The sequence below is a fragment of the Gopherus evgoodei genome, chromosome 8 (assembly GCF_007399415.2).
Source record: "Gopherus evgoodei ecotype Sinaloan lineage chromosome 8, rGopEvg1_v1.p, whole genome shotgun sequence".
Classification (NCBI taxonomy): Eukaryota; Metazoa; Chordata; order Testudines; family Testudinidae; genus Gopherus; species Gopherus evgoodei.
Genome location: NC_044329.1, coordinates 21,940,217 through 21,967,268, shown reverse-complemented (window position 1 = coordinate 21,967,268; position 27,052 = coordinate 21,940,217). Strand labels below are relative to the sequence as shown.

General features: G+C 49.6%; 1 protein-coding gene across 5 annotated transcripts; it reads left to right on the top strand.

Annotated features, from left to right (window-relative positions):
- Positions 1 to 4: 4 nt before the first annotated feature.
- On the top strand, positions 5 to 27,052 carry SH3TC2 (SH3 domain and tetratricopeptide repeats 2). Of its 5 annotated transcripts, XM_030572697.1 has the most exons (19): positions 10 to 323; positions 1,966 to 2,089; positions 5,487 to 5,606; positions 6,930 to 7,034; positions 8,128 to 8,255; positions 9,317 to 9,422; positions 9,873 to 10,016; positions 10,143 to 10,344; positions 11,129 to 11,202; positions 12,147 to 12,342; positions 14,724 to 14,860; positions 16,331 to 16,372; positions 16,474 to 18,183; positions 18,315 to 18,495; positions 20,932 to 21,082; positions 22,941 to 23,063; positions 23,895 to 24,045; positions 24,734 to 24,930; positions 25,154 to 27,052. In XM_030572697.1, the coding sequence occupies exons 1-19, from the start codon at positions 312 to 314 to the stop codon at positions 25,343 to 25,345; spliced, it is 4,095 nt and encodes a 1,364-aa protein (XP_030428557.1). In that variant the 5' UTR covers positions 10 to 311; the 3' UTR covers positions 25,346 to 27,052. The 5 variants fall into 5 exon arrangements, 4 of the variants coding, with proteins under 4 accessions (XP_030428560.1, XP_030428557.1, XP_030428559.1 ...); XM_030572700.1 differs by lacking the exon at positions 25,154 to 27,052 and having other exon boundaries at positions 7 to 323; positions 24,796 to 24,870; XM_030572699.1 differs by lacking the exon at positions 1,966 to 2,089.

The following is a 27,052-nucleotide window of genomic DNA, read 5'->3' as shown; positions in this document are numbered from 1 at the left end:
TGAGCCAGGAATCTGAAAGCACTGAGCTGTTTACAGCACAGCTCCTGGGTAACTCATTGACCTCAGCATTCAGCTGCACTGCTGGGAAACAGAGGTCCCCTGGATGATAAGCTGCTCTCACAAGAAATTCTTTTCCTTGTGCGAGGGAGTGGCTGTGTTGTGCCTGCTTGCCTGGCTCGTAAACACACACAGCAGTGCTGCTATCCTCAGGCACAAGGGTGCCCACACAGTCCCTCTGGGGCACTTCCTGAAGGGTCTGACCTGCGGAGACACCTAGGGAGAATGCTGGGGAGCAGTGCGACCTTGTGCCAATGAAGAATCAGGTCAGTACAGCCGCTCGCTCTGCTGGGCAGTTGCGTTTGCCTTCTGTGGCAATCTGCCTGTCCCGCTGCAATGCCTCTTGCCTACCTGTGAGATTTCTCAGCTGAGTAAACATAGCTGGGAGGCAGGGTTTGCAGGCATTTCAATCAGCCCTGTGAATGGTACGCAGCCACATGCAGCCCGGCGGAGGTGCTGGGGAAATGGAGCTGAGATTTTCAGTCCCAACTGAGTTAGGTGCTCAGATACCTTGGTGATGGGCATGGCCTAAGGCCAGGTCCACACTACAGCGTTAAATCGATTTAAACAGCGTTAAATCGATTTAACGCTGTACCCGTCCACACTACAAGGCACTTAAAATCGATTTTAAGGGGTCTTAAAATCGATTTCTGTACTCCAGCTAAACGAAAGGAATAACCCTAAAATCGATATTACTATATCGACTTAGGGTTAGTGTGGACAGAAATCGAAGTTATTGGTCCCATTCTTTTACTGAGCTACCCAGAGTGCACTGCTCCGGAAATCGATGGTAGCCTGGGACCATGGACGCACACCACCAAAGTAATGTGCCCTAGTGTGGACGCGTAAAATCAATTTTATAAAACCTGTTTTATAAAATCGATTTTATTAATTTCAATTTTACTCTGTAGTGTGGACGTGGCCTAAGAGCTGGAGCGAACAGAGTAGTTTGGCTTCCTAGGGGACTCAGAGTTCAGAGGTCTAATGAGCAGGGAAACACAGAATAGAGCTGGCAGCCTTTCAGGTTTTACTGAAGTGAATTTAGTGTTGGTGAAAGGTGCTATTGTGATAGCCTTGGAGAACGAAGCCTGCTGTGTTATTACCACAGTACAGGCAAAGCCTGGGCAATTGGCAATTGCAGGGCAAGGTCCCGACCCCATGGCTTAGTGTGCCCCACTGATGCTGACCTGGAGGATAGCCCTGAGGGAGGGCTTGGAAGTGAGCTCAGAACTTGGCTTCCTTCCAGAGACTACCAAGCAGGGGCCAGCTAGTGCCAGTTGTGCTGGAGGGTTCAGATAGGGACCCGTCTCCCAAGAAGAGTTGGGAGTGGAGACCGTTCGCGCCTTTCATAGGGCTGGCTGTTCACCTAAACCGGGTGAGGCTCCTCCTCAAACCAGTGGTGCCCAAAGCCAGGGGCTGCATGTGAAACTGTTTGCTTAGTCACTAGGGCAAGGCTTTTTAACTGAGCTTGGGGCCAGATTTCCAAGTGCTCAGCACCCAGAGCTGAGTGCAGGGCTGGAGAGGTAGGAAATGGGGGAAGTGCTCTGCTGGGTGCCACGCTCTTTGGAAAATTTGTTCCCAGAACAGCAGCACCAGTCTGGTAGGGATGTATGTGGATTACCCCTCTCCCCTCAGCCCCTAACCCCCTGCTTTCGCAGGAACAGTTGAAATCCACACCTGAATCTGAATTTCACCACTGGCTCCTGGATCTTTATACTGGGAGGTCAAATAACCCCTAACTTTGGGGTTTTCAAAATCTAGAGCTAAACTTTGTGACTTGAGCCCATGTCCAGCGTCTGTTATGTTACAGCCAGGAACATGCTCCTTTGGTCTGGAGAGATCAATGGGGCAATATTAGGGAATCCAGCATGGTTGCTTTCCAGCCCACTTTCTGTCTGCTCCCCTCAGCTGCACAGCTTTGCAAAGAGACCAGGAAAACGGGGCTCGTTTGTCCTGTACAAACAAAACCAGGAAGAGGAAGTTGCAGCATGTCTGGAGGGTTGCAAAGAAGGCGAGTCACAACAAGATGTTGGTGAGAGTGGGGCCCGGGGCAGGGAGGGCTAAACCGAAGCTCGGCAGAGTCTAGGCACTGGTGGAGGACAGGAGTAGAACTGGGCAGAGAAAGAGAATTGCATGTGGCAGGGGATTTTGATAGTTCAAAATTTGGGTTTTGTTCTGAATAGGAATGAAAACATTGAAATTCTCCCCCAAAGGGCCTGGAACCCTGGCTCCCCTCGGGGCCACTGACCTTGGAAGCCCTGGGGTCCCTGGCTTTGAATAGATCTTGATAGTGGCCTGCCCTGGTGTGCTGGAGTCTCTGATGCTGGAGTCTCTGACTCTCAGGCAGATTGCCTGGCGGGCTGTCCCTGAAAGCCTGGAGTCCCCAGCAGCTCTCCAGATGGGCTGCCATGGAGCTCGGGGGGTGAGCTGGCAAGATGCTCGGGGGCCTATCCGAACTTTGTCAAAATCAAACTGTCTCCACAAAGACGATTCAGTTTTGCTGAATCAGCAAATTCAGATGGCTACAATGTTTCACAGGAATTGGTTGGACCAGCTCTAGTTAGGAGTACTCTGCGCTGTGGGATAACTGGGCTAAATGCACTGGTACCCACGGCGGCAGTACCAACTTGGCCAAGGAGCAATTCCCTGTAGGATACAGACACTGCCAGGCATGCTTAAATGGAGCAGGCTGAGCCACACTGCCTCCTTCTGTCCCAGTCATTAGTATTATTTATATTATTGTCGTCCCTAGGAGGCGCAGTCATGGCCTGGGCGGACTACACCATGCTAGGTGCTGTCCATCATGATGTCATGCTGCTGCTTCTTGGGGAGAAATACAAGCCACTGGCTGGCCTGACTTAGTAGTGTTCTAAGTTGAGGAAACACTTTCTAAATCAGCCCTTGTCCCATTAATTCTCTCTTCGGCCCATTGTTCCATTGGGTCGTGCCCTGCTCCGACACAGAAGGAAGGGTATGTTATACACAGTTACTTTGGGTAGGCACAGCACTGCTCATTTAGACTAGTCATGTCCTCAGCCAATGATGCTCCAGATGAAAACAAAAGCAAGTTATCCTGCGTAGGTTTATGACCATTCAGTTCCTGGTTTAACCCCGCTATCCCTAACAAGAGCACTGTCCATGCCATCTTTCCATCCTGTGGGCACTTTTGGAGGTTGTCCGATAGACTGAGGCTAAATTGCACCCTTGCTATAGAGATTTCGCTGGCATCTGCCACCCTGAATGTGCCTACCTATTGGGGGGAACGCCATGGAGCTTGCAGTGACACTGGCACTCTGAGTCTGGGGGTGGGAAAGAATCTTTCAGGCCAATGTGTTGCTCTTCAGTGACCTGAGCCATGAGTTTAAAACCTCTCCCTGAGCAATTAGGTTGTGTTTGCATCTCAAAGATAGGCCTGTGACAAGAGTTAAGGACTGGGCAATAAGAGTTTAATGCCTGGCTCTCCCATGAACTCTGTGTGAACTCTGTGTGATCTTGAGAGAGTCATTTCCCTCTTTGGGCCTCAGTTTCCCCATCTGTGGAATGGGGAGAATAATACTTTCCTAATCCACACGGTGGTTGTGAGGCTTAACTCATCAAAGGTTGCAAAGTGATCCCCAGATGGAGGATGCTAGAGAAGCCACAGCAATATTATTATTGCAGGTGAAAGGTGCTTGTGAAAGAATCAGATGCAGAGTTGGCTTTTGCGGGCAGAGATGGAAGGGGATTCGGTGTCAATGCAGAGAGGGTATGTGTCTAAGATGAGGCAGGACAGCAGAAGAGGGGGGTCCAGATTGCTTCCAGGAGAACTCCAGCCAAAGCCTACATGTGGATTTCCTCCACGACTTGCTGAAGCCTGGAATGCCAGGAATGTACTGCGTGGCTTTCAAGATATGATCTGAAAAGACAGAGAGAGAAACGAACCCACTGGAATCACAGAGCTGACACTGGGCAGCCGCAGCCGCACCGGCCTGAGAGACGGGCCCGGGCCCAGCCCCAGCCCCAGCCCCCGCCTTGCAGATGCCCAGCAGCCATCAAAAGATGCATTGTGCATTGAGAGTCCGAGTCTCAGTGCCAGTGGGGACGGAGCGCCATTGCAGGGCTGGGTAGCACCGGATTCACCCCAAGGCCGTGAGAAGGGACGACTTGCCGGCCTCGGGCCTGGGTGGGATGGTGGACAAATGGGCTGCTGCTTTGGTGCCCCTTTGCAAAGGGATCTTTCATTATGGTGCACAGGTAAGCTGTCTGTAAGGATATCAGCCCCCTGCATTCTCCTAGCTTCTGTACAATGCTGAGCTGTGAGTCCTTTAGCCTTATATCTCCCAGCTGTGCTAGACTTGCCTGGAAATTCAGGTCTGGCTCTGTCAGACTGCTCCCCCACGCACAGATATAGCTGCTCTTCTCTCTCTTTCCCTCCCTTTCCCTTACCACTGGCTTGCTGCTGCCCTCTGCCTTTGACATGCAGTGAGGGCATTCTGCAGAAACCAGCTGTGTCATCAGGGAGGGGAAGGAACGAGTCATTCAGTTTGCTTGTGCGGAACTTTCTTCCAGGTTTCCCTGGGAAACCTTCAGCAACCCCCTACCTCCACTTCTGCCTCCTGATCGACAGCAATAGTAGGGCTTGCAGGCAGCATCACCTGATGGTGTTTGCCTTTTTAGGTCTGAATGCACGTGGCCGGCCCCTTTGTCTTGGTGCTGTCAGGCCTGGTGACCTTATCTGGCAGAACTAACATTCTAGAGAATGTACTGTAGAGAGGAGTCCTGAGGTGGCATGAAGACTGGCTGGATGATCTAATAGGGATGGTTTCGCCCCGGGCTGTAACTTCTCTGATTCACTGGGTTCTCTCTCTCTGGAAAAGAGAGGGGGACCAGATCCTGATGTCAGCTACTCTGGCGTAAATCTGGAGTGAGTCCACAGCAGCAGAATCCCTGTGAACTTGCACTGCAGTAGCTGAGTTACAAACCTGGTCCATTGTTCTCCTGCACCTGTTGCTGGAGAAGGCGTTCAGCCCGGGGTTGGGATTCGCTCAGGAGACCTGCTATTAGACGTTACAAAACATCATCTCAGTGGAGGGGGAGTGAATGAGTCACTGTCGGGAATTGCCACGAAACCAGACAACCAGTTTCAATTCATGTACCAAAGCACTCCTACTTCCCTTTCCGAGGCAGCAGGAACAAAAATGAACACTGGTGAGGCAAGCCTGTCCCCCAGTCATCCACGCTCCGCTGCTGAGCCTCTCTGAGACAAATGTTCCCAGCGATGTCCCGCCAGGGCTGTTTGGCAAACCCGCGGCAGCAACAGTGTGAGTAGGGTCAACACTCTGGAAGCCCTGCCCTTCATTTTTGTTGATGTACCATTCCAGCGGGGTCCCATGGCCAAGAATACCCTACTCTGTGTCTGATCTGCTCTGTCTGCACCATGTGTTCTTCAGGTGAAGAGCCGGATTCCTGTTCTCCCACCTCAGCCATTCTTCTGCCAACTTGGTCCAGTCTGCAGAACTACACAGCTGAGCCTCAAGAAAAATGTTTCCTGGAGGAGACCATGGCATCAGGTACCTGAACACTGGAAAAGGGGAACATCCCACTGGGTCACAGTGAGATGGACACTGCAATATTGGTACAAATCAGCCTCCTGCAGGGCTACTGGCCACACTGGGTTGGAGATAAGGCTGTCCTTGTTATAGCAGCAATAAGAGCATTAAGCGTGGAGAAAGGAAAGAAAAAGTGACATGGGGGAGGGACTTGTGAAATGAACCCTAGTCAAGCCTTAGTCTTTGAGACAGTGTGGTCTAGCAGACAGGGCATTACATAGGAGTCAGGAGACTTAGAGACTATTTCAGGCTCTGCCACTGACTCATTTCATGGCATTGGGCAAGTCACTTCACCTGTGCCTCAGTTTCCCCATCTGGGAAATGGAGATATTGCTACTTACACTCCTTTGTAAAGTGCTTTGTTCCTCAGATGTAAAGTGAAATATAAACATTTAGATAGGGGCTTCTGCATGTAAGCAAAGCTCACTAAATGAGCAGCCAGGGGCTGCTGTTTCTACTGCTAACTATAAATACAGTTTATAATTCCATGTGCAAATGGCAGTTTATTTTACAAACTGGCAAAGCTGACTAAATAAAAAGAAGATTAGAGAACAGTTCCGGTCAGAAAAGTGACTTACAAAAGCAGCTGCATTGTTACAGTCTCTCATCTCTTGGTGCACAGACATCTTACAAGTCATATCGGTTTACTGACAAAAACTGGGTTTTAATCCCGTTATCCCTGCAGACCCAATGCAGCTGTGGAAGAACAAGCTGGATTTTAATGCACTTCAGGCATCATGACTGTAATTGCCTGCTAAAGTTCCAGTTCCAGAATCTTTATGGCGATGGTTGATGATGTGTGAAGCAGAAAGAATGAGGTTTGATTTTCAGATGCTGGCCTGAGCCAGCAGTTAGGAAAATCTCATTTTGACTGGCAAGATGATGAAAAAGGAATTATGCAAATTACTGAGCCTCCTGCATTGAAGAAAAGTAATAACTACAGGATCCCCCAAGATGTGGCTTTTACAGATTCATGTTACTGCCCAGATCAGCATGCTAAGGGTCTGACTTGAAAGCAAGAAGGGAAAAGCACCACAGCTCAGTGCTACTCCTGTACTGCGGCAAAACCAGACAGTCATTAAGGGGTGTTCCATGGTGAGGGTCGTTAAGAACACAATAATCCCACTTAATCTTTCTCTCTCTTTCATTTGTGAGTCAGGATGATAGAAGAGACAGTGTGTAACCCACTAAATTTGTTTTAAGAGCGTTTTATAAGGCAGAATTTACTGTATCTCCTCTGTGAAAACTGGCAACCGCCCTTCTGTCTCCGTGATGTCTTGTTAGGTAACCCCAGGCAGCTGGATCCAGGCGATCAGCCTGCACAGGTAGCAGAGAGCCCTCTGGAGACTGAGTCCGTGTCATTGGCTGTAGGGGAAGGATTTCCAACTGGTAAGACATTGTCTTGTCTAGGGTCAGTGTTTCTAATGATAGTATGTTGCATAGACTGACTCACTGACTCACCCCCAAATGGATCTTCCCAGCCCACCAGTTTCTCCTCTTTAATATTAACATCCAGAGAAACTACTTGGGGTGAGCACTGGTCTGACCTGTGTTATTTAAGCAATGTAGCAAACTGAGGGTCCAAGCATGGGTGGGGGATGGGAGAGCAAAGTCTGTGCCAGGCGGCTTTACTGCCAGGTGTCATAGTAGGACACAGCTAGGCTGGTCAGATGTCTTTATGTCCCATACCTAAATACCTTCCTCTTTCTTTACAGCGCGTAATCACCCGTATAGGCTGTAGGTAATCCCCATTAGGGTTAAGGGAAGTTCATAAAAGTGAAAGAGCAGCAGATGGAGCAATGCCAGTGCAGGCAGACGTTGTGCAAGCTTCTCCCACACAGCTTGGCCAGTAAGCCCAGTGTAGGGTCTGCAGCTCTGTAACTGCACCTCTTGCTATTCCACACAGATAAGCCAATGCATCTCAGTCCTGAGCTGCAGTGCCCTGATGTTTCAGTCCTGGAACCCGTCCTCTGCAGCAGGGGCGGCTCTATGTATTTTGCCGCCCCAAGCACGGCAGTCAGGTGGCTTTCAGCAGCATGCTTGCGGGAGGTCTGCCGGTAACATGGATTCGGCAGCATGCCTACGGGAGGTCTGCTGGTCCTGCGCCTTCAGCATACCCGCCGCCGAATTGTCTAACTGCCGCCCTCATGGCAACCAGCAGGCCGCCCTCCGTGGCTTGCTGCACTAGGCACTCACTTGCTGTGCTGGTGCCTGGAGCCACCCCTGCTCTGCAGAGTCAGCCAGTCAGACTGTGTAACACACAGTCATGTGTTGGTTTTGCATGTGGATGACAGTCCATGAGGATGGGCCTTCCAGACTCATCTGGCTTGTCATCTAACCCAACCCCACTAGGCTAATGTTCAGTCTAAGGATGAGGTCAGTGCCCAACATGGCCAGGTGGGGTGCTGGTGCATGGGTTATTGTCTTTTATTTTTTTATATGTAACAGTTGCTCTTCTTTAATCAGCCGTGTTTCATTTTAGAGGTTGCGCTCACGTTCTCTGTTGAGAGTAGCGCTTCTCGGTGTGTCAACTCCCAGCTGCAGGAGGCAGCAAGGAAGAAGCTGTGGGCCCTGGAAAATGATGACAAGGATGTCTCTGATCTTTTCAAGGTGAGAGTCCCAGGTGTGTGCATGCAAGAGCAAGAGATGATGGAAGGGGAACTGCTCACATGTGCCTTGACTGGCTGGGAAACACATGGTGATAGGAGAGTGGTGGGAGCTAGAGGCAGCCAAAGAGTTGTGAGGTTTCCAAAGGTGTCTGAGGGAATTGGAGGCCAAAACCCCACTGAACGTTAAGCCTATACAGACAGATGGATGATAACCACTTTAGAGATAACACAATTCCCTTTCATTTTGTGTCAGCCGAGGTTCACAGAAGATGTCAGGATGTTGTAAGACTAAATTTAAGAATATGTTATGTATTAATGTTCCTTGGCCTGATCTAGCCTTCTGCCTCAGTTCTTCAAGTCCCATAGTAGTACCACCATGCTCTTTGCCAATATCTCTTTGGTGGTCTCAGCTGCTCAGAGTCTGGAGGTGAGGAAGAAGAAGTGAGTACAACCGCTGGTGACAAGGGAAAGTTTCTTTACCTCTAGAGGCAGATCTACAGCTCTCAGAATCAGATGGTCCCTTGGATCAAGTCACAGGAGGGAAGGATTTCTTACACCCTTAAATCCAGCTGAGCAGTAGTTTGGGAGGTACCTCTGTCTTGATTAAACACTGCCCCTCCACCTCCATTGGACACTACTGATATCTGCATTTCAGAAGCAAAAGTGCACTGGTATGTGCAATAAGGTTAGGAAAGGCTTTTGTGGGAAGAGAGTTAATTCCCTCCCACTCATTCTGCTGCATCAAAGAGCATCAGCGATAAGGAGGGAAAAACTGAAGAGATTCAGTCCTTCCTTTTGGAAGGACCCAACTGGCACAGCCTCCAGCAGGCAGCAAAGCCCTGCCTGTAACCCTGGCCATGAAGTCAGAGTCCCAGAGCTCCAGGTTGGAGCACATCAGAATCCTGATTCTGTACCACAGTTCTAGGCCCTTCTGTTACTAGTAAACATGAAATGTACCATGGTCACCCCTTTTGTCTTTCCCTCATAGCATGGCTGCTAGGACAGAAGTTCCAGCTGAACCCCAGGGCCTTCTCACATTCTTGCCCTATCTTCTCTCTATAGGAGCTGTCAGCCAGGCTGGTCTGTATCCAGGCCCAGAAGGATCAGTTCCTCCTCACATTCAAGACCATAGAAGAAATCTGGAAGTTTTCTACATATTTGGCTTTAGGTAGAGCACTCATCACACCAAGCAGGGAGAGGGGGTAGTCAGTAAGTGTGGAGGTTGTATCAGATCCTCAACTGCCCCATGCCACAGAAAGCCTGTGAGTAGGCATTAAGCCATGCCAGGGATGCCATTGGCTAACAGGGTGGAAAGCTTAATGAACAAGGCTGGTGCAGGAGAAATATATAGCCTGGTACCCAGCTACAGATTTATGAAGCCACTGTCCAGCTAAGTGCAAGAAACACTGAGTCCGTATCTGCTAACCCCTTCATTGCATACAATGGAACTGGGAATCACTGATAAGGATGGACAATATCATCATCAAAGAGGCTGTTGCCACACTGATTGCAAATAGCTGCTCTAATGGATGGCAGAAACAGGATTTTGTCCTTTTACAGACTAGGAGTATATGGAAAAGGAGTGTGTTTAGACTGTGTTCTTTCTTCGGTTTATAAGGCTACGTGGCGTGCTGTTTGGAGCATCTTCTCTTCGACCATGGGTACTGGCTGAACTGTTCTTTGGTGGAAGACACTGAGATCAGAATTACTGTAGATGAAGATCACTTGGCCACCATGTACCTAGGTCTGCTACTCCAGGAAGGTGAGAAACAACTGCCCATCTGGGGACATGCATCCCAGCAGGATTGTGGTTTAGAGGGTGCAGAGCCATTCTGGGTTCCAGATATATAAGGAACACTGCTAATTGCTTCTGTGCTTCTGTTTGCAGGTCACTTCTTTTCCAGAGCAATACTCAATGTTCTTCAACCCATGGAAGAAGGAGAGGAAAGCTTAAAGCTCATTGAGAACGAGCTAGTCCACGTGAAGGACATTGGGAAAGAATCGAAATGGGAAGGGATGTCCTTATCGACAGGTCAACGAGGCCTGGTGGCTGTGGCAGCCATACAGCCATTGTCCCACCCATTTTACCAGTAAGTACACTGGCTGTGATGTTCTGCCCAAAGGGCTGTGCTGCCCACCCAACGTTTGTTCCTGATCATGGCACATTCAAGGTCCCTATTGCCAGGGCAGCATCAAATCCAGGGTACGGGAGCACTCATCGCTGAGTGTGATGGGGCAGCTCTTTGTGCCTGAACAGTAGTGGTCTAGAATTTCAGCACATTTGTAAGATCAAGGGTTTAATTCTGGTCTCACTCTGCTTTTATACTGATGTTGGTCCTTTGACTTCAGTGGACTTACTCTTGATTTAAGCTGGTGTCACTGGGAGGAAAAGCACAGCCCAAGGTTTACGTAAAGTTGGCTGAAGTTGAAGGCTGCCCCAGTGGCTGGCTGTTGAGGAATTACTGTTAATATTATGGTCCCTCATGACAGATACCTGGCTAAGCCGTCGTGACATGGGCATCACTCTCAGCAACCATTGTACTTGCTCAATGAAACTCCACTCCACAGCCTGTGAAATTCATCATGCTTTTAAGTGGGTGGCATTTTATGTGCTACACAAGGGTCACTCAGATGCCTGTACCTGCGCTTCTTACATACTACCCCCTAGCAATATGGCATGCCCAGGGTTAGTGGATTGGCAGCACTGGACATGTGCCATGTGAGCTTCTGCTACCTAAGGGTCCCAGATCACTTTTGGTATCCATCTGACCTTCTCCTTGACAATAAGGCTGGTGGCCTATGAACACTAACATTTATCAAGTGAACTATTCTCAGAGAGAATTGATGTGTTTACCCAGGATTTCCTCTGTTTAGGTGGTTTCTGAAGAACAATCCAATGAGCTGCGGCATCTCCAAGGAGATCAGCGGGCCAACCTCTCAGCCAATTGGTGTGTACACCTTTTTAATAATGCAATCTTCCCAACATGAGGCCACCATGGCCCTTACAACGCTGGGTTCAGCTATGGAAGGGCCTCTCCCACAGATGCACAAGGCACATCTCTCTTGCTCCAGGAGTGACACTTGAGTTACAAGAAGCAACGGAGGAGAGAAAAGCAGCATCTTCAGGTTCTCCAGTATTCTGCATGGGGCATTGAGACAGTATGTGATTTGAAAGGCTGACCTTAACAGCCTAGAGCACAAAGAGCTGCCAACAGTCTGCAGCATCCTCTTATATTCTTTCCCCCCTTTTCCACCTTTCTTTTATTCTCTTTTCTCTCTAGTGTCTCTGTTTCTTTTGGTCCTGTAGGGCCTGAATTTTAAACAATTAGACACACAGACGTGCACACGACATAGCACACCAAACTTGTCCCTGCAACACCATACAGCAACTGAGTGAGTGCGTTTGCACACAGTCAGTTCCGGGCATTTGCCACCTCTTGGGTATGGTAACTGCATATACAAATTAGACACATAACTGGGTGCAAGTACATGCCTACCTGCAAGTCAGACCATGAAACATTCACAGACAACTCTGGCAAACTCTGTTCTATGCAGCGTCAGTTCTGCTGTGAACAATGTGATGCAAAGCACCATGCATTTAATTTCCCCCACCAATCTTCATTATTGGGGTTATTTGCAAGGATTTTGGTCTTTGTCCCTCAGGTGTCTGATCTGCTTTTATTGCTTAATCCTCCCTCTTCCTGATATCACAAGCATCTTCGCAGAAACCACAAAGAGGAGCAAATCAATCAGGAACAACAGGATCCTGTTTTCATCCACTGCATAAGCATGATCTCTTATTGGCCACCCCACTTCCAATGAGGGAAGGTCCAAATATGCTTGGCAATTTGGCCAACCCACTGAAATCAAATTGTTTCCCTTTGTTTCTCAGGCAAGGGGCACTGCACAGCCACAGAGGATCACAGAGGGAGAGGATGGGACGAACTGAGTTTCTCCAAGGGAGACAGCATAGACGTTGTTGGTTTTCTTATACCAGGACTGCAGTGGTTTGTGGGGAAATCCACAAGCAGTGGGACCATTGGCTTTGTCCAGAGCAAATACATAGCAGCAGAGACTTGTGAACCTCTGTAAGTATGTTGCTACATTCCAGACAAACTCCTGGGGAAGGAGGGAGGGCAAGGCTGACTTAGAGCCATTCCAGGTGTGTGCAGAAATCCCGGTTTTCTTGTAGGGGCCACATCTAGATTCCATCCCAGGTGTGCTCAGAAACCAGATTCTCTCTCCAAACAATAAATGGACTGAAGCAGTCTCTACTTAGAACAGACTTAGCTCAGACCTACTCACAGTCCTGGGTTTCACGGGACTGTCCTGCTTTGAGCCCCCTCAAGCCCCTGGTCCCAGTTGAAGGGAACATTTCCCCATTCAGGACCACCCTGGGTGGGGGGGGAAGGGACCTGGTAACCCTATTTGAGAGGACCCCAAACTGAGTGGTGTTGCAGCCTTGTGCATGGGGTCACAGCACTGCCCAGCTGCCCTTCTACCTCCAGAGGGGCAGACAGATCAAACCTGAGTGGTACTGCATCCCACATTAGCCACTTGAAATGTGGCAAGGTATGTCAGCTGTCACTTTTCCCTTGCCTCAGCTAGTTCTCAGACTAGCTCTTCATGCCTGCTAAGAACAGGTACTATTCTAGGCTCCGGTTTGTTTTATAGGTTTGTGCTGCTCCTCCTCCCCATCTCAGTGTCACACAACAATTGGCTCCTTTCCCCCCTTTTATATCAGTTGTAAATGTTTATTGGCCACGTAGCTTTGTCAAAGAGGCTGCAGGTTCCTCTTATGGCGATACACAATGAGCCCGAAGGAGGCAGAAGAGAGCTCTCAAGAGAGTTCTTTTCTCCGGCCTTCTTCCTGTGCCCACCTGCAGGAGAATGTAGCCACTTTGTCACAGCTCCATACTGAGTGACATTAAACACCCGCTCCAACACCATCAAAAGGAAAAGGCAAGAGCCACCAGACGAGGCAGGCAGCAACTCCCTTACTCGGTACAGCCCTTGGCAGTGGGCTCTGTGGGACGTAGGCTCCAACTAGAGATACTGCTACAGGGGCTTCAGGCTCACAGAATTAGCATTTGGGTCTGTTTTTCACTGGCTTTCCAATACCTCAGGCAGCCATTTCTGGGGCTGGGATAACGCAAGATCTTGTCTCCTTGTGGCTTTCTTTGCCTAGTTGGTGGAAGCCCTGTGAGGAAACCAGACTGCATGTTTTTTTCTATTCCAGAAGTGGCTCCCAGAGGCAAATAATAAAAGCCCTATTAAAAACACACATAAAAGTGCTAAATGGAGTGCCTCATACCATGGGTGTAGATTCGGGAGAGGGCAGGGGGAGGTGTTGCCCCCCCAAACTGCAAGCCCCGGGCAGAGAATTTGTCCTCCACATGCGGCCCCATTGGCCTGACTGGGTATGATGCCTGTGCCTCATACCCCTAGTTGCCCCGTACATGAGACAGGAAGATTGCACAAACAAAGCCTTGGGCTTCTGCAGCTGTGTTTAGTCGTGCAGCCAAGGGATGCCACTGTTGTCCTGTCTGAGATCCCAGGTACCTTCGCTGGTGGCTAGCCCCTCCCGACACGCCTCCACCAACATTTCTAGCAAGCTAGCTCAGTCAAAGTGAGTGCATGGACCTCTACCTGAGCTGGAAATTACACCTCCAGTGTAGGCATACGTTCCAGGCTTGCTGATTACTTATATTCTGCAAATGTTCTTGTCTCACTTTGGGCAGATTTTCCTTCCTCTGTAAAGGGCCATGCTCCTGTTAAAAACCAGATCCTTCGCTTTGCTCCTGCTCTCGCTCCTAGCTGGTGAAAGCATCCTTACTGTGGAGCTTCCTTTTCTCTATAAGGCTTTGTGCACCTCACCCTGGGTATGTGTTGGGAGTGGGGAGGAGTCTGCCTATGCACCCCAGCACAGCACTCCTGGGTGTGGGCAGGGCAGAGGGAGCCTCTCTCCTTCCGTGATCCCAGTCCTGCTGCATAGCCAGACTGGCATTCCCTACCTCCACTCCAGCTGCTTAGGGAGCCTGGCCTTCACCTGGGACGTGGTGCAATAAGGTGTGGTTATTCAGAGCCTGGCCTCCTCTCCTGGATGCTGCTGAGGACCAAGGCTCCCTGCCACCAGTTTGTGGTGGAGCACTGCTGGAGGTGGGCTTAGCAGCCCTGCCTCAGCTCCAGGACACAGCTCCACTGGCAGGATTTGCCTAGGGATGGGATGCAGGGTGTGGGAGACAAGTAAGGCCAAGATCCCCATTGTGTTCCCATGGCAGCGTTCTGATGGGGGAGGGGAGCTGGGCTCCTGAATCCAGCCATGACAGAGCTCTGACGGTGGTGGAGGGGTTGGGAGCCCTATCTCTGCCCCGTGGTAGAGGCTGTGGCGGGAGGTGGGGGGATAAGGAGCGAGTGGCATGGGAAACCTGCACTGGCTGATTCCCACTGGTTTGTGCCCCAAACACAGGGGAAAATGTTCAGTGTTTCTAAGTGAAGAAGAGAAATCCTCCCTTCTCCTCCTCCCGGGCAATGGCAGCGAGCAGCACTACGCCAGCCTCCTTGAGGACCTGGCCCGCACAGACATCACCTCTGTGTACAGGTTTGGTGAGTGCCCCCAGATGCCTCCTTGGTGCTGCAGCCCTGTCTCTTCTTACATGGGCACCAATCTGGTAGTCTCTAGCAAGCTCCCTGTCTTATACCCACATTCAGACCTTCAAGGGGGAAATAAGGTGCTAAGTACATGCAGGAGGGTCTGTGTCTTGGTCAAATCCTAGGGGTTATAGGGAGGTCTCCATCCAGACCTACCAGCTTCAGGACCTGTGAGAGCTGGGCCTTGCTAACACAACCTGATTCCAGGACTGGTTCAGGTAGGGTCATCCTAGCCCTAAACTGAAACTCCCCAGTAGAGGCTGCTGCACTTAACTGGTTCCGGCCTTGGGTAACTTGCGTGTAGGCGCTAATGCTGCACAGTAGCCCACAGTAAATGACCTTCTCATGGTTTGAGGCAGCTCCTTCGGGAGATGGGCCCAGCCTGCCAGGATTGGACGAATTAGTGAAGCCCTTTCAAAAGGACTAAATGTTGAGAGGCAAAAAGATTCAAAGGATTTTCTTGTCAAGTGGGAAACACAATGTATGTGAGCAGAGATGCCGCCACTTCTGCTCTCTAGCCCAGCATTTCTGGGCTTGTGCTGGGATTCTGAGATGGTTAAATGGCTAAAGTGAACAGAAGTGACATCTTGCTAGGGCAGGGGGCTGGGAGGCAGGATTTCCAGGTTCTATTCCCAGTGCTTGGTGGGTGAGCTTTTGGAAAGATACCTAACCTTGCAGCCTCAGTCCCCCCACCTGAAAAACGGAGATAAGAATATTTAGCTACCTCTACCATGGTTTGGGAAGTTTAATCCATTAATGTCTGTAAAGCACTTCAGATGGGAGGCAAGAGAGCTGCAGCATTATAAACTCTTGCCTTCTAGCTTTGTGCTTTAAAGGACACTTTTCTGCACGCACAAGGCAATTACCCTTAAATGCACCACCTGCCATGTCCAGAGTATGCGAAAAGGAGTGTGAAAGTCAAAGCATGTGTGTCCCCTAATAGCAAGCCTCTAGGAGTGAGGGTGTTAGACACATAATGAGAGTGAAGACAGGCTTGATCCCCAGAAAGTACATTAGCCCCTGCCCCCTCCACTAGCAATTTGCTCCCTGGAGTGCCTCATTGTCAGTGAGAGATGGCATTGATAAAATCTTGAGCCACAAAAGATGAGACTCTCTTGTTTCCTGCGTGTTGCCAATACCCAATCAAAAAAACTCTGCTACCGTCCAGCATTTGGGAACTGTTCTCCATGTTCTTGCTTTGATCCCAGCCCTTCAGGATGTGGGGCAGGGAATTGAAATTCTAGCTGAATGTGGAGTATGAATATAGAAGTAAATCCACTCCCTCGAGTCAGAACACCATAGTTTAGCTAAGATTCAGCATCCTGGAGAGAGGGCAGCGGAACCCTTTCAGGACAGGTTTTGAAGTTACAGCACTTGCCTCTGGCTGCTAGCACTGACCATGTTTTATTTCTGTTGGCCATGTAGCTGGTTTCGAACCCACATCCACATTCTCAGGAGGGCCATCTGGTGAGTAAATGTGAATGGGGAGATGTACTCTGTTCCACTGGATTTAGAGGAGGAATCTCCATGTGTGGAAACATTTCTCGTGGTCTTTATGTCCCTTTCAGAGGCTGCTCTCCAGGGGTGTAAGGATGTCCAGCTGTTCAAGACCTTTGGGGAAGCTGTTGCAGATGGCCTGTCCACACCTAGCAACTCAGAGCAGTCTAGCCCAGAAGGTGAAGCATCCCCCACTTCCCTGGAAGAATTTCTTCTGCAGGAGCCATATGACCTCGATGATCCCAAGTTCTTTATTGACCTGAACACTAGGCACATGGAGGACTGTGAGGTCTTTGACCCCATACTGACCTTCCTTAACCAAGGATGCTATGTGGCCCCTTTCCAAAGCCTCTATGACCTCTCCTTTTCCTTCCTCCGCTCCACTTTTTATGGCTTCTCCGATGAGGACAAACTGGTCTTGTACCTTGAGACCTCCAGAAACTGTGCCAAGAGGACTCACCTAGGCTGGGCTCACATCAGGCTCTGTTTCCTTCTGGGCAGAATGTGCATCAAGAGGGTAAAGTTCTCTCAAGCCCGAGTCTATTTTGAAGAAGCCATGAGTGTCATGGACAAGGGGTTTGATGACCTGCCCCTACTGGCTGCACTGCATGTGAACCTTGCCGCCATCTACCTGAAGCAGAAGATGAGGCACAAGTTCTCCTCCATGCTGGGGAAAGCAGCGGCCCTGCTGACCTGCTTGCCTGGACACTGTTTCAGCTCTGAGAATGAGTTGGAGGTCGTGAAGTACATCCTGAGGGAAGCCATCATCGTGGGCAATGCCCCCTTGGAGGCCCGGGTCTGCTTTCTTGTTGTCAAGCTTTTCCTGCAGTTGGGCAAATATGACGAGGTCCTGCCCTTTGTGGAGCGTCTTCAGTTCCTCTCTAACTGCTTCTCCAGCCAGGACTCCAGTGCCACATGCTTGGACACCACCCCTATCCTGAGCTACCTCTATGACAAGAAGTACTTGCCGCACATCACGTTGGCTTCCACCAGGCTGTTTGTTCCCAATGGCATAAAGGGGGCACCGACACCCATATGGAGAGCTGGCTTAGTCCTCCAAAATACCTCCAAGCTCTTGGGAAGCCAGCGGGGCAGGAGCAGCATCCCAGCAATTGCTTGCCTATATCTCAGGCATGCATTGACCTTCTCCCATGAGAGTGGAGCTGTGTCCATGCAGAAGACCTTGTGTTTTGTCTTGTCCAAAATGTACCTCCAGCATGGCATGTTAGATGGAGCACTTTATTACTTGGCCAGAGCTGTAGCCCTTGGCAGGCTGATGAGTGAGGAAGAGGCCTTTGAATCTTCCCTCTCCTTGGGGTGGATGTATGTTCTGGCCAGCCAGCCGGCTAAGGCTAGGGAGATCATGTTGCGGCTCCTGCCTTCTCTGCGCGAGACAGACAGTGTTACTCAGGACGGGGCAGTTCACAACCTCTTGGCCATTGCCCTCAAAGAAGAAGGACAGGTGAAGAAGGCAGCAGAGAATTACCTATGGGCCTTAAACAAAGCCAAGGAGACTGGGAACAGGAGGAACCAGGCTATTGCCCTGGCCAACCTTGGACATCTGACTCTTTCGTGCAGGGCGACTCAGCTGGCAGAGAGCTACTTCCTTCAGTCTGTTCAACTGTACTTTGAACTTCAGGGTGGGGAAGATGCAGAGATAGAGCTGGTGCAGGTCCTGCTGTGGCTGGCACAGGCCATGGTGAGCAGGCACAGGATAGAAGACAGCAAACTCTGTTATGAGGTGGCACTGGTGTTTGCCCTGAAGTCACACAATGTGAAGAGTGAGTATATTAATTAGGGGTTTTGTGGGGGAGGAGGGTATACAGAGAAGGTACATGCCTGCCTTTCTGCTGCAGCTTCTTAGATCTCTAATGTACCCCATTTAATCGTACCCCCTCCCCATACCATACAGGTCAGCTTCATATCACTGAGTCCCTCTGCCATTTCTACAGCAAAGTATCCCCAAATCTTGGGGCCTGCATTACCTACCATGAGCACTGGGTATTCCTGGCACAGCAGCTCCGGGACAGAGAAATAGAAGGGAAAGTCCTGCAGACCCTCAGCCGGCTCTACCAGACTCTAGGCATGCCCAAGTAAGTCAGTCCCATGGCCATAACCATTGCAGAGGTTGCTGATTGGGAGTCTCTGCTTAAGACCAACAGCTTCCTCTCAGATGTACAGGACAGGGTCTCCAGTGGACCATGAACAATCAGCAATTATATGGTGTCACAGCACTTACTGTGCCTCACACTCTATCAGCAAAAGTCATGGAAAAGGCAACATTTGCCAGCTTTTACTACACCATCTCTGCCGATATCTCATATTGTAAGTAAAGGAGGAAATGGTTTAATTACAGATACAACCATGTGGTAACTTGGCAAATGTTGAAATTTTAATGGTGACCACTATGTGATAGGATTTAAAACAGATAGTGGTTCCTGATATTTGAAGCACCTGGAAATGCACACAGTGCCTTATCTCTTGCATACTGCCTGAGGCTGTAAGAGCTGGCAGCCTTGCACTGACCTGGCACACAGGCTACAGAGTGAAAATTTTAATAAGCATCTCCTCAAGAGACTGTGATAGAAGCATCTTATGCAATAAAGAAAACCTAGTACAAACAGGTGAGTTATAACCAATTGAACTGGCTCTGGGTCAGATCCACCCTTTCTGTAACTCTGCTGACTCCAGTGGACTCATGCTAGGGAGAAATTTGGCTCAATGTCAGCCAAAAAGGGTTCCCTAACCAGGGCTTGAGTTGTGCTGGACACTCCGGAACACTGTTCTGGCACTGTTTTTTTTTTCTTTTGGTGCTCCAGTAATTCCATTACTGAGTACAAGAAGTACTGGAAGTGTGTTCCAGCACTCCTTTTTTTGGGACTTAATCGCTGTCCCTAACCACAGTAGGAATTCAGCCTCTGACACTCTAAATACCGTTCAGCAAAAATCTGATGGGCCTTGAATTGTGCCACAGAGATCAATAGGCTCAGAGCTTTATCAGATCAACTGAGGATGCAAATTCTAGGGGGAAACACCTCCTTGGGGAAATACCTGGCTTCCAGTGCCCCTCGATGCACAGACAGATTAATAGATTCCCAGGCCAGAAGAGCCCATTGTGATCAGCTAGTCTTGCCTCCTGTGTAACACAGGCCAGAGAACTCCCCACAAATTGTTCCTGATGAACAACAGCATATTTCTTAGGAGAAACATCTAATGTTGAATTAAAAAATTGCCATTGATGGAGAACCCACCACAACCCTTGGTAAGTTGTTTCAATGGTTAATGATCTTAGCTGTTAAAAATTTACACTTTATTTCCAGTCAGAATCTGTCAAGATTGCACTGAAACTTGGCCTGCTAGATCAAAGAGCCCATTATCAAATTCTTGTTCCTTGGCTGACTCTGTAGAGGTTCTGTTTCTTGAGGCACAGATTTGAAGGCTGTCAAGGACCATTAGATCAGGGCCCATCTGACCTCCTGTGTATCACAGGCCAGAGAATTTCACCATTACCCCTAGATTGAGCCGAATAACTTGGTGTTGATTAAAACAGAGTTTCCAGAAAGACACCCAGTCTTTGTTTGAAGACATCAAGTGATGGAGAATCCACCACTTCCCTTGGTAGTTTGTTCCAATGGTGAATCCTCCTTCCTGTTCAAAATTAGCACCTTATTTCTAATCTGAATTTGTCTGATTTCAGCTTCCAGATATTGGTTCTTGTTGTTTAATCCACTAGATTAAAGAGCCCTTTAATACACACTGTTTTCTCCCCAGGAAGGTATTATACTCTGTAATCAAGTCACCTCTGAATCTCTTGAACAGATGAGGCCAGAGGGGATAGAGAGGCATGTAGAGTTTGCCAGACAACTGTAGTATTTCGTTTTTTAAAGGCAAACGTGTTGAGTATCACTGAGTTAGCACCAAGCTCTGTGGAACATTTTATTGGCCAGGCATGTGGTCATGCATTAATCTGGATATTAACTTGCCCATGCGAGATCACAGTGAGCTCAGGGGGAAGGAATGTAGGAAGCATACACCTGTCCTGTGAACTGTTCCCTCCCTGAACTAAAAGGACAGCTGGAATCTGGGAGCCCCAAGGACAACAAAGAGGCAGAGCCGCCATACTGTGCTAGTACGCCTGCATGCCACAGCCCCCTGCTGGATGAAAAATGACACGCTCAAGTGCTTGTCACTTTGCCCGCTAGTGGCCTGGAAAGAGGACCTGGGCTCTGTTGCTAGTGGAAGTTCCCCATTAGCTGGAGTGAATGGGAGAGAGATGTGTTTGGGGAACCAAATGTTGCTGACTGCAGGGCTGATGTGCATAAGTGCTCATGGCTCGTGTAGCTGGATTATGCCACTGCATGCAGCAGCGATTTGCTCTGCACAGGAGTAACCTTTGAGATTAGTGCAAGGGGGCCGAAAGGAAGGTGGTCCACATGGGGCTGTGACAAAGAGGGAAGGAATGCAGGATGTTTTGCCAAGCTGCGGTTTTACAGTTATCCATAATGACTGATCACTTGTTAACCCTACAGGTCCCTGAGACGGTCTCTGGACTGCACCAAACAGAGCTTAAGGATCTTCATCGACCTAGGGGAGACAGCCAAAGCAGCTCAGGCCTGGCTGCAGGCTGGGAGGCTCTATTATCTCCTGCAAGAGGATGAGCTGGTGGAAATGTACTTCCAGGTAGGGTTTGGGTGGCTGGAAGAGTTTGCCATGGCAGCTCTTTGCTATTAATCTATAGGCATGCCTACCGATCATCCAGCCACCCATTTGCTAGGAGTGTCTTTGACAAGATGATCACAACCATGCAGAGGGTCCCCTCACTGTAGGGTGACCAGATGTCCCTATTGTATAAGGACAGTCCCTATATTGGGGGCATTTTCTTCTATAGGAACCTATTACCCCCCACCCCCTGTCTCGATTTTTCACACTTGCTGTCTGGTCACCCTACCTCACTGTTAACTGGCAAACCACCAACTGAAGGAGAAGTGACCACACCGGTGTGTATGGAGTAGCAGTTGTTACATGCACAGCCTCTCCCACTAACCACTGGGGTTTGGTGACCTCCTGAGTGAAAGGCATTGGATTCAGCATGTGAGAATAGAAACTGGGATTTTCAGAGGATTGTCGGGTTAGGTGCCCAAATCCCATTGAAAGCCATATAGACTAAAGAGCAAAATCCGAAGGGAAGTTCATGGAAGCCCCATTGTTTAGGATTAAGAACAGGCAGGACAAAGCGTTAGACCACGCAGAGCAAGGAATAACTCTATCATGCCAACGGAGTGGACTGGACAGCATGATCTAGTAGGTTCTGTCCATCTCTAATTTCTGTGATTCTAGCATTTGAATAGTAAAGGGGAAAAACAGCCCATAATCTCTGGTGGAAACATTGATTGTGGGAAGCAATCTCCTTTAAAGAGGATGCTTCTTCCATCAGCCCCAGACTAAGGAGAGCAGAAAGTTGCTAATGGTGTGATCTGCTGCTAGGATGTGCAGTAAAGCAACAGCCTGGATGCACAGCATCAGAAACCCTTTAAACTGGTGGGACTGGCTACCACAGGGCTTAGTGCTAGTAACAGAGGAGAGAGACGTTCACCTTTATGTCACCAGCATGAATCTAAACCCAGACAGTAGTGGCTGGAAGTTGTCAGTATCAGATGGCTGCTCATTGACCTATGTGTAACGAATGGGTGGCCTCAGCCTCAGCCTATTTCCTGGTGGTCAAGTGTTCACAGCAGGCAGATCAATGGCGCCATCATCAATGATAATAATTAATGCCCTGGCTGGTGGTTTCAGCAGGGAGGCCATGGGTTTAATGAACAGTGGAGAGTGACCTCTCATTAAGGAAGGGGAAGTATAGGCTGACTGTTAGGCAGCAATTCCCAGCTGTGCAGCTCTCCCAGTCTGAGGGAAGATTATCTATAATACTAAACATATAATAGGGAACAATCCTGCACTGGCTGGGAGATGGCCTAAATGGGGCCTTGTAGCCAAATTCATGAAGCAAGTGGGTGGTGCCCCACTGATGTCAATGTAGTTACACATGCTCTTTCCCCTCACTAGATTTTGATTCCCTCAGGACCCTTCAAGGTGGTTCCACTAAGTCCTGGCTGAAGCCCAGTGGCAGGGCAGCATCTGGGGAAAGCTTGCCTAGTCACTGGCTGCACTGCTCCACTTCCTATGAATAATATTCAAATGTCTTTGGTTTCCAGAGATGTCAGGCTGGCACATCACCACTGCATGGCAATTTATGTTCCGGTCCTAATGTCAAAACTGCACGCATGTAATTTACATATGCAATTGCCACAGCTAGCTGTGCGTGTATAGCAGTAACTGTGCATCCAAATGCAAATGACCGGTTGGTCTCCTAATTGCATGCACAGCTGCTGCAACTGAGAATGCAAATTATGCATATTCTCAGCTCGGAAGACTTGGGCCTACGCTTCTTATTGTTATAGTGAAAAAATCACACAGAGTGTGAATGTGGTGCTCTCACAGGCTCTCTCTTTCAGGCTCTCACCCTGAGTCCTTCTCCTTCCAGGCAGCCATACAGACTGCACTGAAACCAGGGGAGTTGTTCTTGGCCATGGACCTGTATGAAGAGGCTGGGGATATCTTTTTCAATGGCAACCGAAACAGGCACCAAGCAATGGAATATTACAGGGTACCTACCCCACAGAGCATTGGCATCAGTGTGACCCTACTGTGCAAATGGCCACAACGAGATCTCCAGCAAAGCGGCATGTTTTGTGAAGTCATTCAGAAAGGGCAACAGAGAAGCTGAAAGGGGAAAATGTTGGTGGGGAGGTGGGATGTGTCCGAGCATGAGAGAGCAAAGACGAACATTGCACCCTGCTGGGCATGGCTAGAGGCACAGTTCACCAGGTAACCCGGCTCTGAAGCCCAGACACCTCTGGCAATAGTTGCTGCCTCAGTAAGAGCTCAGCTGCGAGATGGGACACGGTTTCCTGGGAAGCCTGAGCCGCTGCTTCCCTGGAAGCTCACAGGATATACTGAGCAACCGTGGCTGTCTTTACACAGAATTACAATGTACCCAGGAGAACTGAGTTCTGAGGCTTGCAGGACAGCGGCTGGTGGAAAGTGCGTAGGCTGTAGGGATGCTTCATGGCAGGGCAAACAGCCAAGGACAGAACGTGCCAAGTATGTTGGGCTGAGGGCACAAACCATTTATGGTTATTACACAGCTCCTGCCACTATAGCGTCTGCAAGGGCTTTCCCCTGAGAGGTAGGCAAGTGTTATTAACTCCTGTTCGTAAGGGCTGAGGCAGAGAGATGTAGCAACTTGCCCAGGTCACACCAGGTCTCTGTGGCAGAGCAGGAAAATGAACCGGGCTTTCTGTAGTCCCAGGCTCATGCCCTGACCCCCGCACCATCCTTCCTGTCTAGCTGGCACCTTGGAGCTACTCTGTGCAGGGCAGGGTTTGAACTGGAACTATCCAAGATGGCTGTACGCTATTCTCTCCTCTCTCCCCAGGGAGGTGCTGTACCTTTGGCCAGGAAATTGAAGGCCACCAGGACAGAGCTGCGCCTGTTGAATAAGCTGGCAGAGCTGCACGTTGGGCTGCAGGGCTACGAGAGGGCCCTGGAATTTGCCACGCTGGCAGCCAGGCTCAGTAGCAGTGTAGGTGAGTGGTTCAGTCCCCAGGCGTCAGAAGAAGTTGCCTGTCCCCATGTCTTTTCCAGAGTGAGTGGGTTGGGGGGCAGAGAGAAAAGTTTATCTGAATGTATTGGCCAGGAAGGTAAGCTCCTGGTTTAATGAAGTCTCTGGATGGTCTTCTCCTGTCTCGGGGTGAAGTTGTCTTTAAGCACATGGAATGCCTGGCTTTCCCACACTATCCTGGGGGAGACCATTGTTTTGCCAGAGCCTGGGATATTCAGAGTGGTTGTAATGTGGTGATGCCTCACTGCCCTGGTTCTTCTTTCCCGAATGGGACTCCTCATCACCCTGCCTGGAAGTAGCTTACCTGGGCAAGAATTGCTTCTGTCAATGTCAATGTACAGCTCTTAGCTGCAGCCTGTGTTGAAAAAGCCCATGCAGTCCTGGCATACCCAGAGAAGTATATAGTGAATTATATACACAGAGGCATTAATCCTCTGTTAACCTGTGCCGATGGTGACAATGATCCTGTTGATGGCCATGTCCCCACTGGACCATCTTCACGTCCATTCTCACCCATCCCCTCATTCACAGATATCCACCCTTCCTCTGACTGGGGAGCACAGAATTCCTCAGGGTCTGTGGGCTCCATGCTCAGTTGTCCGGGAATGGGCGTGATTTATAGCTGGCTGCAGTATCATTATATCTTTTTCCAGGAGATCAGTTGCAAGAGCTGGTTGCATTTCACCGCCTGGCTACGGTGTACTATTTCCTGCAGATGTATGAGATGGCAGAGGACTGCTACCTGAAGACACTTGCCCTGTGCTCTCCAGTGCTGCAATGTGCAGAAGAGGCCATGTATTATTCCAAGGTTTACTGCCGCCTTGGCAACCTGACCCTGCACAAACTGAAGGTAAGAAGTGTCTTTCCAGGGTGTGTGCAGTGCTGAATATAGTGGTCTTGCTGGACTATCTGCTAGAGTTTCCCTATGTCTATCCTGGAATTCAGCTGCTAGAACAGGGCGGTCCCACGTCAGTACAGTCAGAGATCCAGGGACTGGGCCCTGGTCCAGTTCCAGCACTAGGCACTTCAGTTCAAACCAGTCCCTCATGTTTTCCTTTGTCCTTTGTGGTTAGGATGAACACGATGCTGCTGCCTACTTCCTGTTGGCCTTGGCTGCTGCCACTGAGCTGGGAGACCAGAAGCTCCAAGGCGCCATTCATGCCAAGCTGGCTCTCATATATAATGCTCCCCTGTGGCACAAGGGTCCAGACTGGTGTGCTACATATCGGGCTAGGTGGCTGAGTGAAGGAGGACATGTCATCTAAGAAGCCACCTCATGGGACCCACATGCTCCAAAACGGGAAACAGCCAAACCAAGTTATCTTCTTACCTCATTGCTGAAGGGCGCCCATGTGCCTTCAGAGCAACAGCAAACAGCACACATATAGTCCTGTGTCCCGGCCTGTTCCCGAACCAGGTTATCCTCACACGTCAAACATTCAGACGGAAAGACCAGCTGTTTGGGACGAGACACCTTCCGCTGAGCTCACTCGCAGGCTTTGCTCTTGGGTCACCTGGAAACCAGACGAAATCATCATCCCAGCCTGGTCAGTTAGCATTAACAGCAAAGTAGGAGACACCACCACCACCGTACCCTTTATACCCGCTTCCAGACCAGACTCACTGCATGTGCTTTACTACGTGAGTAGAGCATATGCAATATGCGTGGGTATAAGTGGCAACTCAGTTATCAACCTGAGCTAGGATGGAACCAAAGTCCATTGTTTGGGAATGCACATGATGGAGGTTATGAAAGTGGCCACTAGATGGCACTCCAAGAACACAGCTGATCTGAGAGGCGGCGTGCTGAAACTGATCCCAATGGTGGGAAATGTTGTGTATGGTCATCAGTCTGGTGCTCATTCATCTCAGAGAATACACCCTTCCCACCTGTAGCCCTACAGACTTGGGCTGAGCAAATGGCCTTTGGGGCCATCGGTGGGAACTTTGGCTCTAATCCAGGGGTATTTTCACTTGTCCAATAGCGGTTGTATTATTTATTTCTGTATTTTCTGTTCAGTATTTCTCCTGTGAGGGGACAGATGAGCTGCATAAATGTCACAAGCACACAGGGTTAATTATAAGGCATCCCTCCTACAAAGCACCACCAACTCCTTCTAGTGAGAGGAAGGCAAGATGTATGTTCCAACAGCTAGTCCAGCCCCTGTCTGGGGACAGTAAATAGGTGGCATTTTCCCATGCAGGAGGGAGGAACTGTCCTCCCGAAAGCCACAGGCAAAGGGTAGGACAAGATTCTGGCTTTGCAGCAAGAATGGGAAGAGGGAGGAGCCCATACGTCGGCCTTCTGCCTGCACAGGTAAGGAGATTGCTACGTTGCAGCCTTGCTGTCACTTTGTGCAAAGCTGGAACATGCATCCCCAGTCATACCCCAGCAGGTGCACAGGGATAATGAGCCAGGGCCATCCCCTCAGCCACATTGTCCTTGCCTCCTAGGGGCTGTGCTGCACTGATGTGTCAGATGGGAACCCAGACTAGCTCCCAAGAGACTGCACTAGGTCTGTCTTAATATTGGTGTCTACTGGGAAGAGGGGATGGAAGAGGCTCTTCTCTCTGCCCAGCTCTTTCTCCCTGTCCTCAGCCCCTCTGCACAGGGACAGGCAGATTTTGGCCTGGATGTTGCTGAAAAGTAACTAGCGTCGCATTGCACAAGGAGCAGCAGCAGCAGTAACTGTTGCCTGTAGTAGCAGTTAGCCCCTCTGTATTTTGTTAGGTCAGGAGGACAGGGCTCACTGTGATGCTTTGAGGTGCACTGGGTGCTGGAGATGTAGAAAGACACTTTAGAGAGTGGCAACGGAACAAGCAGGTAGGCAAGTGCCAAGTACGCACAGTGCTACTGAACACCTAGCACCTGGCAATACAGTAACTCCCTGCTTAACGTTGTGTTATGTTCCTGAAAAATGTGACTTTAAGCAAAACGATGTTAAGCGAATCCAATTTCCCCATAAGAATGA